General features: G+C 39.2%; 2 protein-coding genes across 3 annotated transcripts in view; one reads left to right on the top strand and one right to left on the bottom strand.

The window, feature by feature from the left end:
• The window catches only part of LOC124165110, a 66,811-nt gene extending 49,855 nt beyond the window's left edge, over positions 1 to 16,956 (top strand). The window contains exons 3-5 of the mRNA XM_046542403.1: positions 1,614 to 2,017; positions 11,870 to 12,136; positions 15,728 to 16,956. Coding sequence (XP_046398359.1) covers positions 1,614 to 2,017; positions 11,870 to 12,136; positions 15,728 to 16,089 — 1,033 coding nt within the window. The 3' untranslated portion in view covers positions 16,090 to 16,956. The remainder of the gene's footprint in view (positions 1 to 1,613; positions 2,018 to 11,869; positions 12,137 to 15,727) is intronic.
• LOC124165111 (cilia- and flagella-associated protein 298) overlaps positions 1 to 18,222 on the bottom strand; it is a 197,896-nt gene that overhangs the window by 160,648 nt on the left and 19,026 nt on the right. The gene's annotated exons all lie outside the window — the stretch shown is intronic.

Below are 18,222 nucleotides of genomic sequence, written 5' to 3'. Positions count from 1 at the left end.
AAATTCGATCATGAACATGAAAATCAACGCTAGTTGCGCCTCCAAATATCATTTCCCCTTCGTTAATAAACGTAATTTTTATTTCGAAATATCAGGACGTATTCTTCATGAAACAGCTATTAATTGTAGTTTTAAAAAAAAATTTTCTAATAAAGTCCTAAGTCTTATTCTATGGAACCTTCTGCAGTGGAAATTAAAAACAAAGCATAACAATGGTCCACCTGAGAGATTAATTAGTAGCATCCCCTGTTTTTATAACGCACTAATCTGAGGAAGTCACAACAAAATGAAACCCAGAGCATAGCGAATAATTCGATATAGTGGACCATTACGACGCGAAATTTTTATTTTCTCTAATTTTACCTAAGCGAAACACGAAAATTCTGTAAAAGGCCATTTCCAATGTATTTAAGAAAGTAGTTTAATTATATTCCCATCTCTCTCACATCTGAAAGAACTAATTCTTTGTACCCGTGAAGTCATCGGAAAATTGCTCACACAACAAAAGTTGGTGAATTGCAAAATATATTGATATTAAAGATAAATTTGCTTCATATGGCTGCTCCAAACACACTACAAAAATGAAGAAAAAGAAAGAGAGATGGCATTAGGATGGGCTTAAATGGTTTCGCTCTCCAATTCATTCATTCTCTATTGAGATAGAGCTTGAATATTAAAGGCACCGTTGTTTTTCAATATGTAGATCTGTGGCTTACTTCTCGAGCTATTAGCGGCGAAAAATCGACAGCCTCAACCCTTTCAAAGATAATTTGATGACGTCACGCACTCCTGCTGAGCAGGTCACCGCTTCTAAACAACTCATTTGACTCGCGCCTCGCCCTTAAGGTACGGATTAGTGGAGGGCATCACTACTTTGGTCCCAACATATCTCCAGAGTCTCAATAGCAACGTGGTATTGCGTCACGTAACTTGCAATATAATAAACGAATCGTAAATTATTGCGGTGAATTTAAGTAGCAATAGAAATCATTCAAGGAAAGCTCAGTGACCTTTCATTGGTTAGTACAGTCAAAAATATTTCAATACATTGATTCGTTGTTTCGGACGTGAATTCATGGAATCGACTTGACATATTGAAATGCAAATATAGACAGATATAGACAAATATAAAACAGACAGATAGACATAGAAGACACACATGTATCTTCGATGCAAATGCATCATATGATGACGTGCCATATCGAACAGTAGGTAGCACAGTATTAAATTATGTGCAATTATAAAGTTTTTTGTATTTCACTATGTTAATGAACTAAATTTGATTTTGATATGTGTTTAATTTTCCTCCCAGGTTCATAGATGTGTGATTTTCCCATGTCACGTGATACATATTATGGTTATAGGTTTTTACCTAAGAGGATGCTGGCTACCCGCTCTCAACTAATCCTTACTCTAAGGTACTATAGTTACGAATTCATTGACACGGCGATGACCGCTACATGCCTCTTCCTTTGGAAGTAGCCCATAAAGTGGAGATCGTTTCCCTACCTCATCGAGTCAAATCAAATCGAAATCAAATTTCTTGGATTACGTGCGCTTTTGTACACGGACCAAGCCGCTCTTGCTCAAAATTTAACTATATCCTTCCACAGATTCTTCGAGTGCCACAAATCCAGGTGCACGAAAATCCGGAGACCTTTCAGCTGCGACCGCTACTGCCCGCGGGTGACCACGCAAGGGGTCAACGTCATGATCATGCACGGTGACACGGTGCACACGGCGTGGTGCAAGCGCGCATTCGCCACGTCCACGGACGAGGGCGAGGAGGATGACGAGGCCAAGGTATGGGAGCCGCAGGACGGCGTGCTCATGGCCAACTGCCAGACCGTGATGCGGTCCGAGGGCGGCTCCACCGAGGCCTCCACCTCGACGGCCGGGTACTCGACCGGCGGAACCACCATCACGGGCACTGACTGCGTCAACGGCACGCTTATACCCCCAGACAAGCTGCCCAAGCCGTCCGTCAACTTCACCACGCTGTGGGCGGCCTACGACGGTGAGTGAACTAATACTTGGAGGGGTATGTTCTCGACACTGATGCAAATTATTCCGCTCGGTTTTCATCCCGAAAGGTTGATTGCGATTGGTTGGAAACACAATCAGGATTTGAGGGCTTGTCAGCTTGTTGTAAATACGATTTCATCTTTGTAGTTAGAAGTAGTCTAATAAAGCATTTTTACCCTTCCGAGGGTAAAATGTGCATACAGCGACATCATTGTTTCATTTCAGTCAAGTTTTCATTCGATAATTGCTGAATAAATGGTAAAGAGCCCATAACTAAGGATTGGGATAGAAATTTATTTCCGATTAGCGTCACAAAGTACAAGCTTTTTTATCTCGCTCTAAGCGTCGAAAATTAATACGGCCAACCATATTGAAAGTCTCGTGGAATTGTACAAAGGGTCTCAATTATTTTTAATGTACAACCGTTTACAAAGAAACTTTTGAACCCTTGAACTTGATTCAGATAGACCTGAATCCATGAACTTCCTTCACTTCCATGCAAATCGCATAATCTCGAAAGTAATAAGTACTTTCCTCATTATCCAAATGCTGAAGAATTTTCCAGGTTATGCATACAACAAAATCGTTAAAAGTGTCAGTTTCTCAGCTATCGCCAATTCTGACGTAAATGTGTTCTGACAGGTTAAACAGCTTTACGCGGTAGACTAAAACGAATATTGGTAAAATAACCAATACATGTTTCAGTAAAATGTATTACAAAAATGGCTACCATTAAAAAACACGCACCAAAGGAAGGCGATTAAGGATAGCTAACCCATTTCTTACTTCAACTCTTTAAATGCTGCAACAAAATATGAAAGTTCTGACAAAAAATCGGCGGTGTATAAAATTTGTACTTAAAATACAAAACTACTCTTCAGTCAACTACAGCTGCAATATGAAACTGTGAACTACCGAGCGAAACATTTAACACTTAATTTTATCCAATTTCTTCATTCAATATTTTAATTTAGGAATTTCAAAATATATTTCCTCAAGAATGCTGGAAAATGGAGCTAATTACTTTGCCTATTTAAAACGAAGTAAATTATATTTCTAAAAGGTGAAATAGATTTTTTAATAGCTGCATGAATACTTTTAGAAGACTAAATCCGGGTTGTAAAAGTAAAACGCATCATGAGAGTGCGACACGATTTTGTGACGATACAATGGAGAAACAACTTAAAACAAATATTTTAGATGTCAAGAGAGACGTAGCCAATTTCAGAAATGGACCCCAGTCTGGGCTAACGAACGGAGAAGGCCAAGGGGTGTAGGATATAATCGAAAATACCATAATGAGAGAAATAAGTATCTAGAAGGAGCAATCAAACAACCGTCAGTGAAAGAATTTGAGGGATTATCGAAAACATCATACTTCACTAGAAACCACGTTAGATTATTAAATAAAAACGTCATTCGAATTGGAGTTTCGCATAGCCTATCCCAGCGGTTCCCAAACTGGGGGTTGCGACCCCCAGGGGGGTCGCGGGCCGTTCGGAAAGGGGTCGCGAGATGTATACGAATAATAAAGTGAACTATGTACTTAAACTTAGACAACCATTTTTAGGGGGTCGCGGCTAAAACGTATGGGCTAAAATGGGTCGCAGAAAGAAAAAGTTTGGGAACCGCTGGCCTATCCTAATGCTAAAACAACCGAACAGAGGAGTTGAGACGGTGCATAATCACAAGGATAAAAGAATATCTACTGTCTGCCAAGCCTCCAAAAAATTTTCTCGTGTGTTCCTAGAGGCAGACCGAGATTCCGAGAATTTCCGAGAAACGCCTATCAAGGTTGTTCTGTCTTATCAAGCAACGAATTATTTAGTCATTTGCAGTGAAGACAATTAGTTGTAAAATATTTTTAACATAAAATAGTACTAATTACGAAACATCATTACTTGGCATGATCTGACGCAATAACTACGAAAAAAAAATGAAACCAACTACATAATAAAGAGAAGTTTTCAACTCGCGCAAAGTGTTATATTTCTAGTTAGCTATCAGAGAGAGCTCTCTCGGCAATGAAGTAACAACCTACTTCAGCATTAAAAACTACCCACAAAACGTTTTCCCTTTTTCGCTAGATCAAGACGATAGAGGAATTACATGTATCAATATTTAATTCACCGTCCTTATTGTATTTATTCCAATTTCTGGAATATCAGCATCAATGATTGTTGATTGATTATGACAATAATAGCCACCCACCATTTATTAGAACGTCATTCAATTTTAACCATGGTTTGAGAGTTCTTACACATTTATCGAAAAAAAACATTAATTTTTCGCTCATCGATAACCAAAAATTGCTAAGTGCCATAACAATAATAAACACGTACACATTGGTTAAAATAAACAGCATAAAACAATGGACATAGCTCATACATTACTCTAGAAACTTCGTAAATCTAATACTGGAAAATATGCAGTATTCCAACATCTGGGAATAAAGATGTGCGCTGGCATAACGGCATTTAGGAATCCGATAATGGAAGCCACGATTCCAAGTCGAAATGCTTTCCAAGACAGATAAAACGGGAAACGAATTAAACCTGGCGCAAAGGCGACGTTTAACGATAGGAACCATGGGATGGGGTTCGCACGTAAACTTGGATATCGATGTGACAAGCAAGGGGAGAAATGGGGTGAGATGAGCGCTGTGGCGTAGGAGAGACAATTAATGATGGGAAGTTAGGGCGGAGACAGTACGTGAAAGGTAGCTTGCATAATTCTACAAGCTAACCCGCCCCAATGATAGTGTGGCGGGAGGAGTAATGACGACTCAGTTCACGAGTACGACAATATTATTTCCAACAACTGTATTTTTCCACTTGGTGCACCACAAAAGAGGGGGTGAGAAGCCAAGGGGTACCAGTTATTTTCTTTATGAACGGCGTTAAATACAGAAATTGATTTTTATAATATACAAAAACTTGGTGACCAAAGGATACGAGTGAGTCTCTGTCCTATGCTGACACCACGCGGAAAATCAAATGCACTACTAAATATCCAGTTGATTTAGTTTGTTTTTTACCAAATTTCTGTTCCAGGCTCTGTTTATGGAAAAAAATCACTTGTACACCTTGGCTTCTCACCCCCTCGTATGTGTTATCTTACTTTTATTTTTACTTATTGTTCCTTAAAACCGTTTTCTTTTAAAGCTGAAGAGCAAACAAGCACGACATGAAATGGTGGCCAAGAGTAACATTTATTACAATTTTATAAAAATCTTGAACCAGTATTTTCTCCGGAGAGCATACCTATTAATCACTTTCATGTGGGCCATGACTTTTTTTGTCTATGTGTAACGTTTCTGCTCAGCAGCAAGCAATTATTTTGTTCTCGTTCATACGTAGTTATAGGCAAGTAAACATGGAATCCGAATTTACAACAGAATGGCGGCAATATCTTACACTACAACTACTTTGCTAGTAATGAAGGAGTCCCGAAATATATTTTCTCAAATAGTATGGAAAACATTCACGTACTTAACCGGGAAAATGTTGCTTTCTACTTGGACTCATTTCATTCGATAATGTTGCCAAATATTAGGATTTGTTAAAAAAAATTGAAATGATATCTTCCTGTCACAATTCTCAAGCATATATACTCCCATTATCTGCATTACAAAGATCAAAAACGCTTGGTGTTTAATTTTTTCACTCCAGCTAAATGTGATAACCGTAAAAAAGTCTTCAGTCGAGTGAGGCTTTTTTAGGGTTATCATTTATAGCGCAGAGAAAACTTGCCTTCACTCTTCGCATTTTAAATTACATCAAACAATCGATCATCAGGAAGAAGTTTTACCCAAGAACCCGAAACATTTCCTGTACTACCCAGATGGCCAAGAAGATGTGTAAACAAATATCATATCTCAATTCTGAGATCTTTTCGATGGCTCCAAAGGAGAATACTCTGATATTAAATTTTTTCCCGCGCTAGAGAAGCTTCTGATCTGTCCGAGTGTTCGTCCAACTTTTTTTCGATAATCGATTAGTCTGACCGGTATACAGCTATTTTACACACCTCAATGTCAGTCTCATTCAAATCTAAACATTGCCCTTCACTATCACTCCGAAGCATTTACAGCATTTGCAGTCTTTCAATCCCACTATTATTAGCAAATGAATTCTTACATTTCAACTCCTTATCGAAACAAGGCCACAGCCAACACATTAATACTATTGTAAAGAAAGCAAACTATTCAGAGTGAGGTTGCAAAATTCTGTGGCAAGCCTAAAATAAAAAATCATTCTGCTTAGAATCGATTTTGGTCGATTTTTCAAAACAAAAATTTGACTTCTATCAAAATCGATTACCCAATCCCTGGTTTTAATCCGTGGGTTAGTATGACTCCCGAATCATGTCCTGTTTGTAACACAACCTGAACCACCCATACTAAGCAATATTTAACCCCATATTTGGCACACAGTGTGGTATTATAGCTGTAAAATGTCATGGGAAAATTGGAATTTTTGAAGGGTTTAGCAACTGACCCTTTACCTAGGCTATGTGAAAAAAAGTTGCAGGCAGTGGTAATTATTGATGGTCTTTATATCATTAAGTATCCAGTATCAATACATTTAAGTATCCAGGGAGACGCGACGTAAGGTGCACTAGCCAACAGGGTATACTCATGGCGGGATAAAGATAGAAAGAGGACCTAAGCTATTCCACTTTTGAGGCCTTTCCATCACTCATATTTAAGTTTGCTAAACCAGAGCGTAATAGTGTAAGGTACGTCAATTTCCCATAGCACTCAGTGAACCTATGAACTATACTTTGTAACGTAGCAACAAACTATGCAACTCAGTATATATAAAAACGAACATACCCCATGATCAAAACGTGTTGATCTTCTTCAATGAATTCTTATGTTTGCTTATTATCATATGCGTAGAATTTCTCCTTGTTTTTGGTTCAGTGTTTTAGCATTCATTGTTTTTAGAATAGTATAATTTCATTAATTTAAAGTATACCGGGACTAGCCGCGGTGATAACTTTTACGGGAGTCACCCGCAATGCACAATCGTGCGAAAGATCCACAGAGAAAAAAAATCATTCGCCTTGACCGGGATTAGACCGGGATAGACCGGAAGGCAGATGATTTTTTCTCTGTGGATCTTTCGCACGATTGTGAATTGTGACTCCCGTAAAAGTTCTCTCTGTAAAAAAGTAAAAACTCTGGATCTTTCGCACAGTATAATTTCAATTTTGCCAACAATATGAATGGAGGCCCCTCTTGATCTTTAGGCCTTGGGCTAAAGCCAAGTTAGCCTACTGGAAAATTCGGTCCTGGGTATACTATCAGAATCATTCTAATTCATGAGAACAAAGTTTCTTTAAATTTTTGGAAATATTTCGTCAACATACGGAGACGGGAACGGCAAAAATTTCCTTGAAAGTGTCAGGAAGAATGTCCGGAAACACTGCGCGGCAATTTACTACACTTTACAGGAGGAAAATAAGCACGGAAAGGTGAGGTCGATGAATTTAAGGGATCACGGCGGGACGATGAGGTTGGTATGAGCTCTAGGGCAAAGGTTAAAGGTTGCGCGAACCACATCGGATTGGGTTGCCAGTGGGAAAGGAAATGGAGTGGAAACGAAGGGACAAGGTAGGTAAGTGCGTGACAAAACCCCAGAGGAGGAGGAGGGGAAGACAATCACCTGAATAATGAACGAGGAGGTCGGAAGGAATTAGTCGTCTTAACCGTTCGCTAAAGAGCATGACTTAGGAACTACCTGATGCATCGACTGCGATTTTTGATGCGCCGATTATAAAGGAATAAATTGATGGGGCAGCTGAGTGAGTGGAAACTTCTACATTCATCTTAATTTAGAATGCGTCAGTTCTACCTTTTTGTCCGTTTCTTTCGCGCCAAGCCGGCTCGGAACGTGGAATCATTTAGCTCCGGATTTAGCTCCGGATCTTAATCAAGTTCTTCACTTTCATTGATTAACTTTCAAAATCAATTAATTATTTTCATCAGGCCATTAAGAAAACTAAATAAAATTAAATATAAAGTTTTTTGACGAGTGACTCGTCCCATAAAATCACTCTATTTAAATTATGGTATGTAATTAATCTCGGTGAATATTAACAAAATTATAAGTTAGTCCTTTCTCAGTGACTTATGTTAAAAATAACTCTCAAGATACAAGCCGATTCAAATTGTTTGTGGCTAACTTTGTAACAGAACACTCTTCCGTCATCTTACGAGCAGCAATATCGGCTGGGATTTTATTAACTTGAGCGTTGAGCTTAATGGATACGTTCTGTAGAAACATTTGCCACAAATTATTTAACTCGGCTTGAATTTTACAATTTTTTTGAGAAAATTACTTCGGCTGCTTCGGTTCCGATTACGGTTTTCTGGTCAAGAGCCAATAACACTGAGAACTGAAGAATCGTTCGATTAACTAATGTGCTACTCTTCATACACGCCCAGGGGGAAAATAGGGAAGAGAAACCCGGCGTCGTAATTAGCCCGATCCTGACAAAAGAAGACGAGGGGACCAAGGCGTGACGTTCCATCTGATGAACGGAGTGTTGCACTTGGAGTTCCTTCCATTAAGTACTAAGAAGGGATATCGTTATGAAATTCGTAAACAAGGGCCCGTGGATATAACCTTTACACTCACGATAGACGAATTTTATAAAATAGACCCTACCAGAGTTAAAATCGTCTATTGCACAATAACCCAAGCTTTCGCGATCCATTCTCCCACACAATGCCACCTTTCTTTTAGTTCAGTGCTACTGACAGGTATAGAAAAAAATCAACATACGATATTTTTAAAGTGATAAATAACCATAGGGGAGAGTCGCCTAATATTGGATACCTTTATTGAATAATTGAAAAAATATTTTAAATTATTATATTAAAATTAAACGATGCTAATGATGTAAAAACATGATATTAATTACATTCTGTCATACTTTTAAGCAGTTATTTTAATATCTTTCAGTGTGGTATAAGTTTTTCATGCTTTTGACACTTTTCAAACTTGTTCAATAAGGTTCCTATTATTGAATAGTACCGTACAAGAAAAAGTCAGGCGAAGTTGCTGTCAGAAAAATAGTATAATAGTTTATTAATGAAATAAATGTATTACTAATTACTAAAATAGTTAATATACTAGTATACCTTTTCGTGCAGACTAGCATGATAAATATTACATTAATGTCAGTATTGCGTCTCTTGCACTGATTAAAATCAACATCGCGATGGAATACATTCGGGTGGAAACATCGCAGAACCTCGCCCACTAGGGGGAGAAAATGTTCACCCAGTGCACGTAATGTAAAGCACGGAAGAAGGTCATGCCCGGAGAGTGTTCGATGTGACGTAAGAGGCCAGAGGGGGCGGGAAGAGTTCAACTCGCAGCGCGCACGGACGAGGCATAGAAAGAGCTTATCATTCCGAAGGAACTGAGACTAAATACAAAAACATGCAAGGCATGACAAGCGACTTACGACCGCTCCGAAAATCGATATTACTTCTCGCGGCAAATATTCAAATTCCCACAAGACAAGTACCCACGTACTCAATCGAAATGGCATCCCGAGGGAGGAACTTGATTCGTACGATTTCTTTTCTTTGTAACCGTTCGTCATGAAAAGGTTAAATCATGTCAGTCGTTTCTCAGAATTCTTAGGTTGACCTCAATACAGGAACTGACCACTGAAATCCATACAAAGTGAGTCGCAATAATATAAAGCCCGGAGAAAAGGGTAAGGCGCGAATTATTTCCAAGGAAACGGAGCCATAAACTTCGGAAAGGCTTTAAAAAAAACACTTAAAATATATCACTTGCAATAAACGTTAATATGCGAATTGTAAGTTAAGGTAAATAACTAGTTCTGGAGCCACAAAATAAAATATATCCAATTAAAATAATGGCAACGCTTAAACATAAAAATTCGCTTGCAATTACTAAAATTAGCGTGTTATTTTGAGCAAGAATAATTAGTGGAAATTTACGAGCCATCAAATGTTATAAAACACTGTCAGCTAATCGTTGATGGATCAGGGTGCCAGTAGTAACAGAGTTGTTTGAAATACTTTTCACAGGGAGAACCGTAGCCAACATACAAAAGTCATATAAAGGTCGGGTAGCCACAAATATACGACTGTTCTCTCACTGAGCAAACTTTTCAAAAACTTATATTAAGAACCCCTTTACAACGTTGGATATCGATATTCCATAAAAGCGAGCCGCTTTGACACGGTAATGAAGGGACGTCGATATAAAGAGCGATTAAGGGGTAAAAATCGATCCTTAATTACGTAATACGTTTCGAAAAATAAACCCCTCATAAATGACAAGCTGTCAATAGCCTTGGAGAATGAAAACAAGTCGAAAGATTTTTTTAAAAGGCCGTCATTTGACCCGCAGATATCTCCATCGCTTCGGAGTTTTGACGAATCGCTTATTAAAACGCAAGTGCTTGGTTATGACACACATACTTCCACGTAAAGTATATGATCGTTCATCTGGGGTAATAACTACGCTCTCCTTAGGTCAACAAGTTCGCATTCAAAGGCACAAAAATAGTTCTACTCATTTTTTCATCATGGAATTTCCACATAATTGGATGCTAAAATTGTGCTAATGCTCAGGAAATGTTATGTCTCCATTCAAAATATCGCGGATTACGGAGCAAACTACAGGTACACAGTCGAAGTGCACCCTACAACCAGAATGCGCAACGACCCTTCTTATTCAATAATCCCACACAGCAGTTTCTGGTGTCAAGATAGGTCAAATATTTTCTGCGTATATTCATACCTATTTTTACCAGAAATTAACAGAAAATATCTCCTAAGGGTCAAGCATTGATCAAAAGTTGAGTATTGATGGCACCATTAACTAAATATACCGCGATTTTTCGCTAAAAAGTTCGTACGATAAATTCAAATTGCTTTAGAGATTTTTCCGTAGCTAAGTGCAGTGAATGGCATCATTTCTCAAACCTCTGCTTCTAATTTTTGTATAAAAATGTTGTTTGGTTTTCATTAGAGCTCATGCCTTGTTCAAATAACATGGTTCCAATTTAAATGAATTTTCTATCCAGGTACGTACAGATTGTAATTTTCGGATAATATCAATAACATATCGTTTCGATTAATAATAGGTATCATAATAACGATTTTGCTATAAATTTGTAATTTACGGAGTAATTCAACCCAACAACGTCCGATTCGCAGACATTTTGATCGCATTCAAATAATTTTACACAAATCCGCATTAAAATACTTCCAATACACAAAAAGAATAAGATGAATTCGCACTGTCCTCTCCGTGCATCCCTGGAATATGGTTACAGAAATATTACCTAATGGCCCATGCCTTGTTGATACAACCATTCACCTCTGTCGTTTGCCCTTCGTTTAAGTCCCGAACAGTAGCTGTACCCTAATTCTTCTCAATTTCGTCCAATTACATCCTCAGTCGCCTTGTTCAATTCTTTCCAAGTACATACTTTCCCATTAAGAATATTTTTTACAAATATATTTATCGAATAAAATTTATATGAGAATATATGTCCTTTTCTATCTCCATCACTAATATTCTAGAGCTTCCAGATTTGTTTTTCTTTCCGTTCACATCGTTCCAGTTATCTTCTACCACATCCACATTTTACTAGCCTGCCCCTTTCTTATTTGCCAAAAGTACAATGTTCACTCCCATACATGAGTGTTCTCCCCACAAATATTTTTCAAAGGATTTCCTAATATTTATACTTAATATTTTTACTGTTATAGAAATTTTCTACGACATTGATGCCTATTTTGCCTGAGGTGACAGTATCTTCAACGATTTTCTTTTCGCAGCTAGTCTAGACAACCCTGTGGATCCAGAGGGGGCAAGGGTGCCCTCAGAAAACTTTCTGGTCATCAACCCTTACATTCGACTGTACATCAACCTCGAGGGATGCGTGAACACCCTTCGCGGAGAGTGCCTCCAGTTTCTGGACACCCACGGCCGGGATGGGCGAAACCAAACGGCAGCGTCCAGATACCCGTGCTTCTACCGGACCATTACGCCCGAGGAGAGGATAGGATGGCGAAGGCGTCCCAAGAACAACGTCACTACGACTGGTAAGCGAGTGTCAACGTGTTCCTAACAACTAATAGCTGCACTATATAATTCGATCGTCCTTAGAGGACGCATCTACCCCAATCGCACGCTCATATTTTGTATTTTCCTGTCTTATTACGAGGCGCGTTTTTTAAGTAAGTACCGTATTGAAATGCTAAAATACAGTAAACTTATGATCTTAGGTTTTCCCGGCGTATCAGAAATTTCCCGGCGATTTAGAAATACCGGTTTAGACGAATGGGAATGGTCAATTTAAATCCTCATTTGAAAAAGGCCAGATTGGCGCCCATGCGATGCCACTCCACGTGACGTCACAGGGACCTAGTTTCTATACGAGTAGATAGGAGTTTTATATCCTCTGAGATTACCAATGCATGCATGAGGCACAGAGCTCAGGGAAACATCTCTTAATAATCACCTATTAAAACTGGCTAAGGTCGGAAAGTTTTCCTTGTTTGATAAGGTATTAATAATCCTTATTTAAGCCAAGCGCTACCTGCTAGTAGGGTACTCTGCTACCTGCTAGCATCCTGCGTCGTATCAGCGCTCAAATAAGGTCACCTCACTTGGCGGCAGCGGGAACCAGAACGACGTCACACGGGGTTTTCCCAGCATTCATACTTAGCTGTCGCGTTTTCGCGCGATTGAAAAATTTCACTTATCATTTAATCGCGAAAATTAGATATTGTCATTTTAAAATCTAAAAGCGTCAAATACGTACTTCAGGTATAATAGGAATACGTACTACAGTAATAATCTTTCGATTTAGGCAACAGAAAAATAATAGGAAACCACCCTATTAGGCCGGCTGCATGGGCACGGGCATTCATGCAGCAAAACGATCCCTTTACTCCGCATCACTCGTCTTTTGTTCTCAATTCCCACGCGCGATTAGTTCTATCTCTTACAAAATTTCACAGGATTTATTAAGTCACCACGAGGCAAAACAATCGACTAACACAACCCCTTCCCTATCCCAAAACACGGGTCCACACGCAGCCACTAGAACTCAAGTGGCTTCGTAGGTGGCAATGGACGACGGTATATAAAAGCTTGTTATTCGATACAATAAGTGCCTTATTATTAACGGACATTATGTGAAAAGGTCGTTTAAAGTGTGGGCTGTTATGTAAATATAAAATTACCACAAAAACTTCAGTTTTTTTAGTAATTCAAAACGGTACTTACTTTTTTTTAACTAGCCTAAAGCTTATGTAAGACTTGTTATCACCTTGAAATGTAATTTTTCGAATAAAAAAGAATGAAAAATCTTCTTGGTTGCAGTACTCGGCGGACATTCTGGGGATGCTATTTCGAATTCAGGTAAAAGAGAAATAGTTTTCACCGAAAAGTTTCGCTCCTAATCCTAACGGGTCCCTCCTATTCAAATTATTTATTTAATTAACGATTCCCCCTTCATATAATATACTTTTATAAATAAAAGAATGAGTCAGAGTTCATTTTATTGGAGAAAGAAGAAGAGCCATGAAAATGAGAGCGTAATTCACGTAATCGCTGCCCAAAAGTCTTATGTCAAGAATAGGCTCTTAGGCGATTTCAGTCGCAGTAATGACTAAGGCCCGCTAACATAATGTAACAAATAACTCATGCTACTATCTTATGATTTGGGCATTTTGACTGAAGGCAAAGAAATAAGGTCTAATGAATGAACCAAGTCTCTCATTCCTATACCGGTGCCGCGGGTCCATCGATTCAAAACGCTTCCAACCACTCCTTTCGTCTCTCATCTAACGTAAGCTCTTATCTCGCTCTCGGCGACCTTTTTCATTCTCCCTAATGTCCTCGATCATTTCCCTATTCTCCATTAATGATATCCCTCTCCTTGGGCCCATCCAATGTCATCTTCCTAGCATACGCACCTTCCGCCCCTTGCAAGCCTTATCGCGACTCCGCCACGCCATTTACTTTCTTTCCTTTTTCCATCGATGATTATGGAATTATTTTTTCGCTAAATTTAGAGGAGACCCACGAATCGAATGATATGTGGCCCTCTTAAATCATCCTACCCAAGTGAAATTAATAGCTTTAGACACTACAAGAACTTTAAATGGTAGTGCACTATTAGCCATACAGTTGCTCCATTATCCTCTTATACTCATAATACCCTGCGAGCCACCTCAAGGGTGTTTGGCAGGGGGAGATCAATCACCAGCATGCAGCATGCAATTAGACTACCACTTACACACCACACGGTCCAAAACACGTCAAGCATACAAACAAATTATACTATCACATGCTGTTAGAAATAATAATAAAATTCAGAAACATGCATAAAGCTCTAACTAAGTTAATAGGCTACACTACAAGTCATCTCATCTATTTGTGAGTTCTAACGCTGCCGTTATAATCTTTTATTGATCGTGGAAAAAAGACATCCTGAATCTGTCTGTTCTACAGTCTATCTCTCTTATTTCATTTATATGATCTGTTCTTCCGTAGTATGTTGGCATCCGTAAGATATGGCTAACTCCGTCAGAAAAGACACTGCCCTTGATATTATCTAAAAGGTTTAGTCTATTTTTCAATCTGCGGTATGACAGAGATTCCCATCCGAGTTTATCTAAGAGGTCAGTTACACTAACAAGACTATCGTAACGACTTTTCACGTACCTGGCAGCTCTTCTTTGCACGCGTTCTAACTCTGTTATTTAGCCTTTTTCATGAGGGTCCCAAAAACTGGCAGCGTACTCCCAACTGGGGTCTAACGAGGGAGAAGTACCTGTCTTTTTCAGGTTATAGGCTTACGAAAAAATGCTCAATTTTTAAATGTGTACTTGAAAGTTTTCTATTGATTCCGTACACAATTTTGGCTCAATATCTCACGCCTCGACGCCATAGTCATTACATGAATCATGTATTTTTGAGAAAATACAAGCTTAAGTATGAAATTCGAACAACTGATAGATATGCAGAACCATTTATTTGCATTTTTGACCTTCTGAAGAACAAAATGTAACTTTTGCCTGGAGGACAGTGGAGGAGAGGCCTCGAGAAAATTTAAAACTTCGTAAAATGCTTATTTATGCTTACTAGGGGAGAGTGGTCAAAAACAGCCGAAAATGTGCATATGTAATACTTGAACTCTAACTAAGAGAAGTTCCTACCCCTAACTTCCTTTCCCTAGCTACCGCTACTACCTGAGGTAAGGTGGCCATCAATTTTTTGGCCTAAACCGAGACATTTAAGTAGCTGGTAGAAGGAGAGTCCCTGCAGTGAAGTCCGAAAACCTATACGCAGCCTTACTCCATGGAAATGGGTTTGTAAAATGAAAACTAATATTATTTTTCATTATAATTATTCCATTTTTTTCCTTCTTTGACCAACTACTCTCTAAACTCTTATTGCCGTATTTTGTTACGCTTTCTGTTATATATTATTATTATAAAACATAATTCCCATAACTTTTGCACGAAACCGGGACATAGTAGAGAATTTTCAGACTTCGACGGGACGCCCTCACAAGCGGCCTAAACCGGGACGCATGGTCACTTTAGCTCGAGGGCACATGTGACACAGCAACCACCCACCAAATAACTTAACGCAATATCGATGTCCCCTTCCCATTGCAGAGGAGTCCACGACGCTGGGGGTGACCTCAGCCTCCCCGCCGACATCAACGGTGAGGACGACCCCCGCTGCCCCGACCACCCCCGCGACGCTGGCCTCGTCTGATGGCAAGTACGCCTACGCCCGCTTCGACCTGGCGCAGACCCAGAAGGAGCTGGTGATCGCGGCAGCTGTTCCCTCCGCTCTCTTCGTCGTCTCAGCGGTCGCCCTGCTCGCCTGCACCCGCGGCGTCCGCGTGGGCGACGACGCAAAGATGCGCTGCACCCTGTGCCGCACCGGGAGCGGCTCTTCGCCGGTCCACGAGCCGGAGGAAGAGGGTGCGGGAGCCGGGAGGAGAGGCGCGGCCGGCAGACGGCAGCAGTGAGGGGTCGAATGAGTCAGCAGGTGCCACGTGCCCGCCGCATTCAACGTTAGAATGACGTGAAGCGTTATTAGGCCGACCGAAGCTATGCCCACGTGGAATCACATTCGGATTAGACGCATGTACTCGTACGAAAAGAAAACTCAATACAAATTGGGTGGGAAGCATTTGGAGCCCGTAGGATTGTCGATAAGCTTTACCGATTGATTCCCATAAATTACGGAATTGAGTATGCTATTAAAAAAACATAAATGTAAACCATTGAATCGTCCCTAAGTAAACGTACTTAATTTCCATTAAATTTCATTAATTTTCATTTAAACGTAAAACGTACTCGAACATAGTGACAAGAGAGCATACCACCCTCAAGACCGATCATTGCAAGCACTTAAATCATTTAAGATCTCAGGTCTTAATAATGTAAAAATAGTGTGTAAATCGAACGAACCGTTGTGCACTGAACTGGGATTGGTGAAGAATTACCTAAATTACTCGGCCGGAAACCATGCAAGACAATGAGTGATCACGAAAATAAATGAAAATTCAATATAACATCTTCTATGATTTGCCCACCAATGAATATTTCATTTATATAACATTCTCAGCACTGTGGAATTTGGGCTCATGTAATTAGTCTTTAGTATGAGAGTAAGCAATCCCCAGAAATCAGGTGAAAGGAAACATAGGAGACCATAACAAATTTTTACCCAACTAATGAGTACAAAAATTTATTTCAGAAATCTTTTTCATTTCATTCAGTCCACCAATCCTGAGGCTCACAGATACAAAACGGCAATCTTAGTGGAAAGCAACAACAGCCATAGAGCTGTGCACCTCGATAAATTCCATGTTTCTTGGTACAAGCAGGGACGCCGACTTACAAAAAATATTGGGGGGGCCCAAACCGGGGATATTGCCCCGGGAAATTTTATAAGCAGTGACTTTTAAGTTTTTTTAGCATTTTAGAGGAGTCATATGATCCAAATTAGAACCCTGATAACTCGAATCTCGATATCTGGATGCTACGGGGAAAAAAGACAAGCCTGACACATTTTTCCTCACACCCATAACGAATTTTTGAGGGGGCTCGGGCCCCCTCAGGCCCCATGAAGTCGGCGCCACTGGGTACAAGGACATGAACACATAATGGATGAAAATTAAAAGCACTTCAAGTTCTTTTTTAATCAAAGAGCCCTGATACCACCCAATATAAAAAAGAAAGCGCCAAACAGCTTCCATTTTAAGAATTTTTCCGGATAAAAATGTGAATTCCCAGAATTTGCAATGTTTCATAGAGCTACAAGTCCTGACACAACCATCAGACATATTTATTTTTAATATAAAACACATATTGACAATTTCCACTTTATTAATAGTTTTTATCAACGTTTAAATCTATACGAAGTAAAACACTATGTGAGGGTGAGGGACTAAACATGTATGCTCCCTCACCATTGGCTATTTTCCATTGTTTCATGGAAGAAATATGTAACTGATTCTTTTGGTACACTGATAGCTCTAATTTTTACAAGATACATAAATAATTTGAAAGGCCTATAGATTCTATTTTCAAAAAATCGGCCAAAATGAATGCCTAATGAGAGAATTAACAATAGGAAGAACTGAGTAGAACCATCGTACTGAGTCACTTTTGCAAGCCCAAAACTGCCAAAAAATCAAGGGGAAAGGTGTGGCTAGCCCTGGTGACCCTGGAGACTGATTAAAGCATTGGTTAAAATGTTTCATCACAATGCAGATTTCTCATGAGCTTCGAAAGAATAAATGGGCAGCCTAAAGCCCATTTTTTCACTATGAAAAGAAAAATCCTAATGCTTCATTGAGCCTAGATAATTTATAATGGAACATATTTTGGCTACATACTTACGTTAGCATAGAATTGCAAAAGTTTTTTTATTACATTAAGTTGTGAATGCAATTGTTTACAAGTTTCGTATATCGCATCAAAATATATTTTAACCCTTTTACTGCCAGCCCATTTCAGGTGGGATGTACGAAGACTGCAAAGGCTATTTTCTGGAATTAGCAACATTTCAGATTTAAAAATTTTTCAGCTACCTACTTAATTTTATTTAATACGTCTAGAAATTTCCCAAATCTTAAGATATATTTACATCT

This window comes from Ischnura elegans, chromosome 9 (genome assembly GCF_921293095.1).
Source record: "Ischnura elegans chromosome 9, ioIscEleg1.1, whole genome shotgun sequence".
NCBI classification, from domain to species: Eukaryota; Metazoa; Arthropoda; class Insecta; order Odonata; family Coenagrionidae; genus Ischnura; species Ischnura elegans.
Note: the sequence above shows the minus strand (reverse complement) of the source record. Positions and strands in the feature narration are given on the sequence as shown.